This window comes from Panicum virgatum, chromosome 2K (assembly GCF_016808335.1).
Source record: "Panicum virgatum strain AP13 chromosome 2K, P.virgatum_v5, whole genome shotgun sequence".
Classification (NCBI taxonomy): Eukaryota; Viridiplantae; Streptophyta; class Magnoliopsida; order Poales; family Poaceae; genus Panicum; species Panicum virgatum.
Genome location: NC_053137.1, coordinates 799,378 through 812,541, shown reverse-complemented (window position 1 = coordinate 812,541; position 13,164 = coordinate 799,378). Strand labels below are relative to the sequence as shown.

Genomic DNA, 13,164 nt, shown 5'->3' with positions numbered 1-13,164 from the left:
TCATGCGTGCATACAAGTACGAAAACTAGAAAAAGTTATGGACTCTAAACTGAGAATCAAACTTAAATTTTGATTGCACTATTGAGTTTTTTGCAACAAGATATTCAAAACAAGACCACACGTGCCTATATTTGCATATTTTTTTAAAAATATTTTTAATATTAAATAATTAATTTTTGATACTGGGAACAAAAGATTTAACAACATGAACAAATAATTATTTTTACAAACAAAAACTTAAACATACCGAACAAATAACAATGTACAACGAACATAATATTAAATATCATGAACATTTGTTTGTACAGGATAAATAATGAAAAAAAGTATGCACGGATTGTTTTCAGACTGTCTGGACCTATTTTGCCGGCTAAATTTATGTATGCATGTAGGCATAAGTGGACAATAATGGTAATGTCAACCGCATGCATGTAAATTCGAAATTAAAAAAAGTTATAACTATTAAACCAAACACCTAGATTAAATTTGGATTGCACCTCTATCTCTCTTATGACAAGATCTTCAAAACAAGACCACGCATGCCTATATTTGCCTTATATTTTTAATACTAACTATAACTACTTAATTTTAGATCCTGGGAACAAATAATTTAGAATACAAGCAAATAAATATTTTTATGAACAAAAAACTAAATGTAATGGACAAATAATAGTGCACTATGAACAAAATATTACGTTATGAACATTTGATTGTATAGGATATAATGAAAAACGAATGTCACAAATAAATGAGTCAACATTACGGAACAATTAAATCGACAAGGCGAATAAATAATTTGATGTTCGGAACAAATTAGTTACACACAGCTAAATAATTTTACATAAAGATAAATACATATACAACGAAAAACTATTTTTATTAGTATATATACATGAGCTAAATAAATTAGCATATAAAAAATATGTATCTATAAATTACTAGAAACCAAATTTGAATTGGAATTCGATCAAGCGTGGTGATGGGTTTGGGGTCAGTTACACATACACGAAGTCAGACTTTGACAAGTTGTATGGTAAGATCGGCAAGGTTGCTGGAGCTCCAAGTGCTCTGAACACTGCTAGCACGGGCACACAGTCTTCGCTTGTTGACCCCGTGGATGGTGTGCTCAAAGAACCATCGAAAGCACCTCCATAGAAGTAGGTTTGGGTTCCAAAGCCCAATGAGCTGAGGAATCCCCTCGATACGCTCCCTGCTGCCACAGCCCAGGTTGCCCAGAAGAAGGGGGCTGCTCCTCCCCGTCCGCAGGTGAGGCCTCCACCTTCCAAGAGAGATGTGAGGTACCACTGCGAATACTGTGACAGAGAGGGTCACCTGGAGGAGTTTTGTTTCAGGAGGAAGCGGGCTGTGAGGCGTGAGCAGGAGAGACGCAACCCGGACATGTACTCTGCTCGGGTACATGGTCCTCCTCGGCGTGGTGGTAGGCAAGATGCTAGGGCGCGCCGTGTTGGTGGAGGATAGGGAGACGGTGGTGGTTACCGTGCTCCAGCGGGTGGTCGCTTTGCCGGTCGTGCTCCTGGTCGTCCTTAGTACGGCTATGGACCACGGGACCGAGGCTTTGGAGGAGGTTACGATGCACCACGCTTTCCTCGCGGTGGTGGTCGTCAGCCTCGCGGTAGACGTGACAGGGGATACGCTTTGCCTGATTTTGCTAACCCTTCTGTAGAGCAAATGACTCGACACTGGTTCGCTTCACACTTTGCTAACCCCAGTGTTGAGACATTTGCTCACCCTTTGTCTCACTACTGATGTGCAGGTCGGAGGCTTGGAGAACAGGTGGATGACTCCGGTTGTTCGCGCCATATGACCGGGAATGACAAATGGTTCTCCAGCCTCACCCCAACGCGCCATAAAGAATACATCATTTTTGGGGATAATGGTAAGGGCAAGGTACATGGTGTTGGCGCTGTTAGAGTTTCTGATCGCTTCACCCTGAGAGAGGTTGCTTTGGTTTCGAATCTTGGCTTTAATTTGCTCTCTGTTTCGTAACTTCTTGATGAGGGGTTTGAAGTTCGCTTCAAGGAGGGTTGTTCTCGAGTTTTGGATTCCAGAGGAGACCTGGTTTGCCGGATCGTTCCTCGTGACTGAGTTTTCTTGGTCGATTTCTCTAGAACTCCTTTTGGCTATTCTTGTTGCTTGTTGGCTGGTCCTTCTTCTGATCTGTGGAAGTGGCATAGGAGATTTGGACATTTGAGCATCGACTTGTTGTCTAGACTTAGCTCACTTGGCCTAATCCGAGGATTGCCCAAATTGAAGTTTGAAAAGGACCTTATTTGCCATCCGTGTCGCCACGGGAAGATGATTGCTACTTCTCATCCGCCTGTTAATCAGGTGATGACCACTCATCCCGGAGAGTTGCTACACATGGACACAGTTGGTCCTTCTAGGGTGATGTCAGTTGGTGGGAAGTGGTGCGTTCTTGTGATCGTGGACGACTTTTCTCGCTATTCTTGGGTCTTTTTCATGAGAACCAGGGATGAGGCTTTCGAGTTTGTTCGAGACTTGATCTTGAGGTTGAAAAACGAGCTACCCCAGGCCATGCGAGCAATTCGCAGTGATAATGGCACAGAATTCAAAAACGCTTGTTTTGACACCTTCTACAGTGATCAAGGTCTTGAACACCAGTATTCTTCCCCTTACACTCCACAGCAGAATGGGGTTGTAGAGCGGAAGAATCGGACATTGGTTGAGATGGCTAGGACGATGCTCGATGAGCATAGGACTCCTAGAAAGTACTGGGCTGAGGCGGTTAACACCGCTTGTTATGTGTCCAACCGCATTTTCATGCGTGCTTTCATGCACAAGACTTCTTATGAGTTGCGATTTGGATGCCAGCTCCGTGTTAACCATCTCAGAGTTTTCGGTTGCCGGTGCTTTGTGCTGAAAGAAGGAAATCTTGATAAGTTTGAGTCTCGCTCGTCTGACGGCATTTTTCTCGGTTATGCATCTCATTCCAGAGCATACCGTGTGTTGCTTATTGATTCTAACATCGTCAGAGAGACTTGTGAAGTCACTTTCGATAAGACTGCACCGTGCAATGCTTCTGTCTTTGAAGTTGCAGGAGAAGATGAGCTCGGCACCTCCATCTTTGAAGATGAGGAGGAAGAAGCAGCGGAGGGTGATGCTGAGGCTACCACACGTGCTTTGGACCCAGTTGCCTCCGCCACGAGCTAGGACGATGATGACGGCCCCGATCCTACTACGTCTACTTCCCGGGGGCCAGTCGAGCAGGTGACTCAGCCTTCACCAGCTGCACCTGAGGAGGCACCAGCTTTGGTTGAGGAGGAGGTGACTTCGACAAGGGAAGGACCGCGACACATTCAGCGTCGTCATCCACCTCAACAGATGCTAGGTGACCTCAATGAGCGAGTCACACGGTCCAAGGTAACAAGTATCGCTGGCTTTGCTCATTCAGCATTTGTTGCCTCTTTTGAGCCCAAAGATATTGGACACGCTCTTTCTGATTCTAATTGGGTCAATGCCATGCATGAGGTACTTGAAAATTTTGAAAGAAACCAAGTTTGGGTTTTAGTCGAGCCTCCACCTGCTTGTAATCCCATCGGAACGAAGTGGGTTTTCAAAAACAAGCAGGGTGAGTATGGGTTGGTTGTTCGAAACAAGGCTCGTCTTGTTGCCCAGGGGTTTTGCCAAAAAGAAGGGATTGATTTTGAGGAAACTTTTGCCCCTGTTGCTCGTTTGGAAGCGATTCGGATTTTTCATGCATTTGCTGCTTCTAAGGGTTTTAAAGTTTTCCAAATGGACGTTAAATCTGCCTTCATAAATGGTTTTATCGAAGAAGAGGTTTATGTGAAACAACCCCCTGGTTTCGAAAATCCCAAGTTTCCAAACCGTGTTTATAAACTTCAGAAAGCACTTTATGGTTTGAAATAGGCACCTAGAGCTTGGTATGATAGACTGAAAACATTTCTGCTGGCTCAGGATTTTAAAATGAGATGTGTAGATAAAACTTTGTTCCTCATGCGGTCTGGCACTGATTTTCTGTTAGTTCAGATATACGTGGATGATATTATCTTTTGTGGCTCTTCTCACGCTCTTGTCTCCAAGTTTTCTGAGCAGATGTCCAGGGAGTTCGAGATGAGCATGATGGGTGAGCTGCAGTTCTTCCTCGGGCTGCAGATCAAACAAACTCCTCAGGGCACGTTCGTCCAACAAGCGAAGTACACCAAGGACTTGCTATGGAAGTTCGACATGAGTGACTTGTCTCCTCAGCCGACTCCGATCAGCACATCGACGTCGCTTGATGAGGACTTGGACGGTGAGGCGGTGGACCAGAAGAAGTACAAGAGCATGATCGGCTCTCTCCTGTACCTGACGGCGACGCGACCGGACATTCAGTTCGGCGTCTGCCTCTGCGCGCGGTATCAGGCTTCTCCGCGCACCTCCCACAGGCAGGTGGTGAAACGCATCTTCAGGTATTTGAAATTCACCCCTGAATTTGGTCTTTGGTACTCTGCGGATTCTTCTCGGTTTTTGCTTCTCTCATGGTTCGCTTTGTGGTGTGTTGACAATGCACTCATCAAGGGGGAGATTGAGAAATGAGAGTACTCTATCCTGCTTGTGATGAGTGAATTGTCAACCGTGCGGTGTGATCGTGCGCTTGGTCTTTGGATTGCAGGTACACGGGCGTCGAGTGTCGACGGAGAGTTGCCATGGAGGAGCTCGGGCCGGGCGGCAGCTGTGGCATCCACTCTTGGATCGAGGACGCAAGTGGCGACGAAAGGCGGGTTTCTTTGTTTGCGCCACAAAACCAAGGAGGCGGACGGCGGTTGAAGACGCCAAGTCGTGGAGGCACGGGCGTCGGTCTCGGGACTGACGGAGGCGACGGGCGTCGACGACGTCTAGGGCCTCGCTGCGGGCGAGGAGATGACGGGCGTCGGGCGGCATCTAGGGCCATCAGAAGGCCGAGGCGGGAACGGCGTCTAGGGCCACAGCGTGGAGGCGGGAATCTTCCCGCGTGTGGAGTTTTGGCGGTTTTCTCAAAACCGGCCACCTACCCAGGTTTCGCGGACCCTCCAAAACCGCGAACCGGATCTTCATCAACACGGCGGCATCCCGGAGAAGACTTCGACTCGAAGAAAGAACCTCGATCGTCAGATGAGTTCTTGTATCATTTTCCGGTTTTGCCCCTACGGGCTTTCTAATGTCTAATTGAGTCTAGGGGTAGTTTAGTCTTTTGGGTTGAGAGTTGTTGGGGTTAAAAACCCCCCTCTCCCTCTCTTCCTCTCGCCTTTTACCTGGACAGAGCATGCTGGCTCCCTCTCTCCCTGGTGCCTCCCTCTATTCCTTCTCCCTCCTCTCTCTAGAGTAGGATTTTGGTTGATGGATTCTTGAGACTTTGTACTGAGATTGAATGGGAAAGGAGGCCCTTACCTCCTAGTGCTCTCCGGGGTTTTGATTTCGTTTCAATCTCGTACGTCTTGTGCTTTGTTTGTGATGAATTCGATTTTCCTTTGTCGATTCTTGAACATGTGATTTTTGTGGCTTTCCGAGCTCTTTATGATGGATCTAAACTGCTTCTATTAGTCCAAGATTACTAGGATTCACGAGCTCCCTCGAATTGATGTTCTTGTGTTCTAGAGAAAACCCCGCTCTTGCTCCGAATTCCTTCGATTCCTCTTATTCCGTGAGGACTTTCGTTGAGATCTTTTGGGGATGTGTTCTTGAAGTCATCATCTCTATCTCCCCAAAATTTGAACTTTGGACTTGATTTGATTGTCCAATCGTCAAGTTTTCAAAAGATCGCGGGCTGAAAAAACTCTGCTCTGCTCGGGCAGGATTTTTCGTTATCGCCGGTTGAACCGACGCTTACATTCTGTTGCGTCGGATCAACCGGTGAGTGAAGTTTTCATGTGTTAGGGTTTTTGGGGTTTTCTGTGGTTGCACCGGTGCATCAAACTATACATGTATCGGATCAACCGGTGCTACTACGGGTTTTACTGTTTCGCTCGTTTAACCGGCGTATAGATTTTCCTAGACGTCGGTTAAACCGGTGCTCAGTTGGATTTGATTTGCTATCTCTCTGGACAACTGCACCGGCGCTTTGAATTTGTGATCGTCGGTTTAACCGGTGCCTAGAAGTTTATTTTGAGCTCTCTCTAGACAACTGCACCGGCGTTTGAATTGTATTTTGCCAGATTATCCGGTGTGTAACGTCGGTTGAACCGACACAATTCAAACCATTGCGTCGGATCAACCGGTGATTGCTTTCGCTCAGCTGCCGGCTCTGTTCATCGGTTGAACCGACGCTGTTCAAATCTGTGTGTCGGATCAACCGGTGAAGTATACCGTGCTTGCATTGTTTCTTCGCATATGCTTCCACACTTGTTCACGTTTTGTTTCTAGGGCAGCTTTGTGTTAGTGTAGCTTCTCTATGCATACTCTGCACTTCACCTAGGACTTAGGGTTGGGTACGAACGTTGGATCTTAGGCCGAGCTTTCGATCGTAAGAAATTTTAATTGGCTCTCATTCACCCCCTCTGGTCGCCTTTTCGGTCCATCAATCTGCGTGAGGTTTAGACAAAGAAACAAATAAAAAGAAAGATATAGAAATAAATAAGCATAGAGAATTAGATGAAAGAAAAAGAATAAAATCGTAAAGGAAAGAAATAGGAAAGAAGAGGAAAACAGAAGAAGAAAGGATTAACACTGTAGTATTACTATATAGCACCGGCTCCACCTATTTTCTAGTTCATTTTGGACCTTGATTTGCGCTCCAGAGATCGAGTGAAGCACCGTTCCGAGGGGCACACCCATCGCAGCTTCCACCTTCCATGAATCCGTACGCGACGAGCACTTCCGAAAGATCTACAATGAGAGATCTACAATGAGAGACAATTTAATGTGTTTTTAGGATGTGTTACAGACCTTTCAACTTATAATATTATTTTGTATTGAGGTTTTTTTTTCTTAATAAATTGATGCGCAGCTCTCTTGCGCATTCGAGAAAAGAAGACGAGGAGAGATCCACGAACAATAGTTCGTCTTAACACCCTCTGCCTTACCACTACTACCAGCTTTTTCCGCCCCGTAAGAGCAAGTTTTATGGACGGCTGTATACCGGCTGAGTCCGACGTGGAGGAGAGAGAGGGCGTCTCGCGACGTGCCCGCTCCCGCCGGGTAGGAGGCACCAAGCGCGCTGCTTATTGGCCTCCCCCGTTGCTGGGCATTAAATCACCATCGCGGCGCTCGTTCTCGCTCATTTGCCGGCATAGCCATAATGTATTATGCTCTAAACAATAGTACGATTTCTTGACGCAGCGAGACGGCGAGAGCCGGCACGCGCACGTTGTGGGCCTCTTGATTGTTGTGCCGTACAATAAAAAATAAATGAATTAATTGACAGAAGAGATGTGTTGGTGAGAAGAGATGTGTGAACAGATCAGACCTCGGGGTTGGTATCAAGAATTAATTGACAGAAGATAGCGATCCATGTGGCTTCCCCGGCATCAATCTTGTTGTTTGGCCAGACATCGGTTGACTTGTACTAGGCTTGGAGAGTTGGAGTCTTACATATATAATCATGCATATGTTACGCTTGGTTTCAGTTTCCAATATATAGTGACCGACTCCATTGAAGCACCTTCATGTTGGGAGCTAGAGCACACCCAGAACCATTTGCTACAGACATCTAGAGGCGGGCGTTGCATTGCTCATTGGCGAGCGCACTAGGCACGATCATATCAGTCCTCGATCGATCAGTTAATCCATGGAGGTGCGTAACCACACGGCCGTATGCAACTCTTATTATTCCTCTCGCAACCGTGATGGGGTTTCTTTGTTCCAGAGTCACATCTCATATGCTGTTTTTTTTCTTTTCTTCATGATGGAGAGTCTTAGTTGGGAGGTTATATATTTCTGGTGGTATGGGCGTACATACGTTATTATAGAGGATTGTTATATCACCTTTTGAATTAAGAAGCTCAAACACAGTGAACTACTTCTCTACAACAAGTAGGCACAAGGCATGCTGCATCATTCTGGAGCTAGCATGGACCAATTGCGTACACAGGACATAGAACATTATTAGAACATGGAAGGCATCGTTTGTTCGTTTCCTGGCGGAAATGCAGAGATGGTCCAGCTGATTCCAACCCGGACTCGCCAACGTTAAGATGCTTTAAAATACAGTCTCTATCTACGCTAGATACCATACCATTACAAGTAAAATCCCGACACTTCTTTAAAAGTCTCACCAAAAGAATAAATTATTACCGATAAGAGCTTAAATAACGTGGTCACACCAATTTTTGCTATTTGCAAAATTTCTTAACTACAACATAATAGCAAGTATAATCTAAACATTAGAAATAAGGTTGGCATAGATGTTCCATGTTTGGCAAAACTGGTCAGGATTTGATTAATAAGGATGTGCTCGGTGGTGGGTACTTTTTGCAAAGAAAAAATGATATCTACTACAATGATAGATATGTGGGTATTTTATATTTTTTCTACTCAATGATTGGTAATTTGGAATATATATAGGTCTAGACACTTTGCTCGCTCGCTCTCGCTCTCTCTCTCTCATATCAATTTGGGATCGGATGTCTCGGAGTTACATACCTAAATGGCCACGCCAGCACACACTCTTAACAATATTTATACAAGCATTTCATTCTTTATTCTTAAAAGGGCAGGCTTTTTGCTGTTTTGGCTCAAGGAGCCATTGTCCTAGCTAGCAGATGCTTGTAGCAGACCCCTTGTTCTTTAAATATTAGCTAGTGACCTTTTAATTAGGATGATATTGTTTGTGCTTCACCTTTTAAGATAATATTATTCACGCATTACAGCTTGATGGTTACTGCTTCGCGTTGAGGTCAGAGCTTGATATCAGGGGCATAAATGCAACATTGGCCTTATGGTCTAACCGCACAAGGGATTTTTGGAAGAGTCCTAGGGTAACATTTATCCGGATTGAAGGGCTTGTAGTAGCGGCTGCTATCATGGTGTTATTCCTGGCCATCTTTGGGTCCTGGCGTCGGAAAAGAAGATCCTTATTTATCCAAAAAGGAGTCTTGGGCGCATACATCTTGTCGTCCTCCTTGGTAACATACCTACTTGGTTCGATGCAGTCTTCCGTGGTGAAGAGCAGCATGTACCCGATTTGGGCGGTATCCCTCTACACTCTCATCGGTTGTGCCGACTCCATCACTGCTTACAGTCTAGACGACAACAAAGAACTCTCCAGACAGCTCTATCAGTTTGGGCTGAATACTGCATATGTGTTGTTCCTTATTTTCACTGTATCATCGAATAATGGTTACATCCCAGTTGCATTGCTGGGTCTGATAGCTGAGATCAAGTTTTCTCATAGATTGTCTGCATCTCAAGTGGCGAGCGTCTCTTGGAACTTGAACAAAATGGTTGCAGACTACATGTATCAGGAGCACTCCAAGAGTGAACCAGCTTATGATCCAGCCAGCATGAAAGGCTACCATTACCTAGTTGACTGGCCCCTGAGGAGTGACTCGGAGCTTGAAGCTGGCATCTTGTGTGCATCAGACTTAAAAGCGGATGCTCAAGTCATTCACATAGAGAAGGTATGGCAGTGCAAGCACAGGTCACTAAGCGAAGAGCTGAAGTACACATGCCTTTCCTTCTCTCTTTTCCATCTGTTGCGAAGGCGCTTCTTTGGGTTTGAGTGCAGTGAATCTTCTTTTCAACCCAAGACGCATGATTTCGTCTTCAAGGGGCTTCTATTATTGAAGAATGAGGATGGCGTCATCAGCTACAACCAGGCCTTCAAGGTTATTGAAGTTGAGCTAGCTTTTATGTATGATTTCTTCTTCACCAAGTATGCTGCGGTTTATTATGGATCATGGCATAGAACATTCATGCCCGTGGCGTCAGCCTGCTTAGTACCTGTAATAGCCTATCTGACAGTCAGTCGTGTGCTAAAGATTCCCTCTGGCATGGAGAGGGGCACTGTCCTGGACACCACAAGAGCCGATGTTGTTATCACCGTAGCAATACTTGTGTGCATTGCTTTGCTTGAAGTGCTACAGGTGCTGTATTACTGGACAACCATTTGGGGAAGAGTATCTTTGGCTTGCCAGTATGTCAGGGAACAGGCACAGAACAAACAGAGAGGTTGTTGCATGAGATTTAAAGAGATCCTCGCTAAAATTGGTGCCTCCATGTCAAACGAACGCTATTTTGAAGGAAAGCTTGGGCAGTACTCGTTACTGGAGGAATCAGTGAGCTGGTATCATAATCTCTCCAAGCATTACTTCGTGAATACTATTGTAGAAAAAGTTATGGCTAGTACAGACCCCATGATCTATCATCCATATAATTATCATCCATGGAGAGAGGTGAGGAAACATATCAGGGTGCCTGAGGAAGTAAAGGAAGCAGTTGTGCAGTCCCTTGAACGCACTGATGGTAAACTAACCAATGGAGCATCATCCTTGGAGCACAACAGAGCATCTCACCTCTCATGGGCTTGCAGGGACTCAGAATCGATCGTGAGCTGCCCCCAGAAAAAGGAGAATCAGGCTTGCTGCATTTTGACTTGGCACATTGCGACATGTTACTCTGAGATGGCAACACTGAAGCATTTTCCCGCAAGTGTAGGGGGGGAACTCAAGGTCCATTTTGACGTCGCCACGACGTTGTCCAAATACTGCGCCTACCTGGTGGTCTCACAACCCAAGCTTCTCCCGGGGCACCACTATGATACAAGGCGTGTGTTTGAAGCAGTTGCCAAGGAAGCACTTGGCTTCCTTGGGGACAACAAAGACAAGTACGAGGCCATGAGGAGTCTTGTGGTGGAAGGAGAGACGCCAGAACCAAAAGAAACTATCTTCCACAAGGGCGTCAGGCTGGGGAAGCGGCTGGGGACGATGGAGGAGGGCGCCCGCTGGAAGGTGCTGGCGGATTTCTGGGCGGAGATGCTGCTCTACGTCGCGCCATTGGATAACGTGAAGGAGCATTTCGAGTGCCTCACACGGGGCGGCGAGTTCGTCACCTATCTGTGGGCTCTGGTCTCTCATGCCGGCATCCTAAAGCGGGAGGACCATCTGGTTGGAGTTGGAGGGGTGTGATTGTAATCCACGGCGGCGACCTTCTCTGCTGGAGCTGGAGCCTGGACCTGCTAGCTACAGCAGGGCACAGGCACAGGCACTCTCCACTACTGTATTCTTGTTCTTGTGTGTGCTTGCATTTGCTTGCGGCGATGCTACTACTAGAGTAACATATATAATTAATAGTCCTGTACTGTTGTGGGTGTGCCCGTGGCTTGGTTAGGTTGTGGCATGTTTTGTTTGTAAGTCTGAACCAGAACCCTTGGTCGTGTGTTTTTGTCTCAGCATCCATGCAGTTTCTCTTACCTGAATTATCCTTTGGTTAAATTGAGGAATGTTGAGTACTCTATCCTACTTGTGATGAGTGAATTGTCAACCGTGCGCTTGGTCTTTGGTTGCAGGTACACGGGCGTCGAGTGTCGACGGTGAGCTGTCGTGGAGGTGTTGTGGCCGATGGACCGTGCGGTGGACGGCGGTGAAGGGCAGCCGGGACCGGAGCTTGAGCCGGGACTGGAATCGAGAGTTCTCACGAATTGGAGTTTTTGGGTTCTTGAGAAAACCTCAATCCTCTTTGATCTTCCCTTGAATTCGCACGATCTGTTAATCTTTTGGGAAAGATCTTTTGGGGATATGTTCACGGGGTAGATGCGAAGCTATCCTCCAAGTTTCGTCGAATTTGAACGTGTTTTGCTCGAGATTCAACGTTTGAAGATTTGATTGCGGGCTTTCTGGGAGCGACCGGTCTGACCGGTCGAAGAAACCGGTCTGACCGGTCTGGGATGTCAGCCCAGCTCGACCGGTCGGTGAGAGCGGTCTGACCGGTCCAAGGCTGCCAAGTCAGCAGTTTTTCTTGATTCGCTTCCGTGTCTTCGCTCGCTCGTTCTAGGGCCTTTTGTGTTGGTTTAGCTCTTCCATAGCTATTCCAAACTTCGCCTAGAATTCTTGAGGATTTGTGGTGTTTTTGGGATATAGGCCAACGGATCAATTTCAAGAGAAATTTTGATTGTCTCCCATTCAACCCCCCCCCTCTGGTCACTAGTTTCGGTCCCTCAGCTTTCATTTGCTATGCTCAAACTTCAGAGTTATCAGCTGGTGTTTGTCACCTCCAGAGATTTTATCTTTAATTGTGGGTGTAACATATATACCACTTTTAAAACAGTGTACAGCGGTGGTCTAAAGAGGAGATAGATGGAGAATTAGGGTTTCTGAAAACTAATTAGCTCAATAATGCACTGAGCTGCTGTGCATTAACACCTACAATGTTGGAACCCACGTGAGGTTTAATCCTAATTTTAAATTTGGCGCGGCTCTAGTTTTGAAAATTGAATTAGGCTTGGTGTGGTGGGTGGGGGGGGGGGGGGCTGTTGAGGTATCAAACAACCTTCATGGCGAGCTGTGAATGAAGCGTAACTATTCCCTTCCTTATTTGATTGGCAGAAAGCTAAAGCAACAATCAACAGTGCTGAAACCTTTGGTCCACTCGCAAAGAATGCATTTTGTTGGCCCTGAGTCCCTGAGTGTCCTGCAATAAGAGATGAGCACTGAGATGCCCATCTCTTGTCTCGTGGAAGCACACATTCAGTAACATCTAAAGGTGCCCAATGCATTTTGGGCACTGGCAGGGAGGAAACGTCTTCCTCCGTTTATCACGGAGATGAACAACTACACTGAGCATCTTAGCAACTTTTTATGGCCCATTAAACTTGTATATCCTGTCATTTTTTCTTCATATGAAAGCCTTGACGAGGGAAAATGTATTTGCTTTGATTTGTGTTGTGTGGGATTTTGAACTATTTGGACTTGCATTCAACAAAGTTATATGCATATCTTGTGTTTCAGAAATCTGCAATATATTATTAGAAAAGTTTTAAAAAAAACTCATCCAGCAAGTCAGTTTTTTTTCGAATACCCACATGCAAGCCACTTCTCTCCTTACGTTCTAATAACACCTATGTGTTTTCAGATTCCCCCTGCTCATGTCCAACTGTCAAATAAAGCTGCATGATTCTACATACATGACTCAATGAAACTCACATGTCACGGCAAAGCTGTGCCCGTGACTTCTCCGTTTATTCTTTCCTTGCTTAGTTGCCAGACAAGAGGA

The 13,164-nt window shown here is 45.9% G+C and overlaps 1 protein-coding gene across 1 annotated transcript; it reads left to right on the top strand.

Annotated features, from left to right (window-relative positions):
* Positions 1–7,513: 7,513 nt before the first annotated feature.
* Positions 7,514–11,365, top strand: LOC120660217. Its single transcript, XM_039938634.1, has 2 exons — positions 7,514–7,750; positions 8,826–11,365. The coding sequence occupies exons 1-2, from the start codon at positions 7,745–7,747 to the stop codon at positions 11,079–11,081; spliced, it is 2,262 nt and encodes a 753-aa protein (XP_039794568.1). The 5' UTR covers positions 7,514–7,744; the 3' UTR covers positions 11,082–11,365.
* The last annotated feature ends 1,799 nt before the right edge of the window (positions 11,366–13,164 follow it).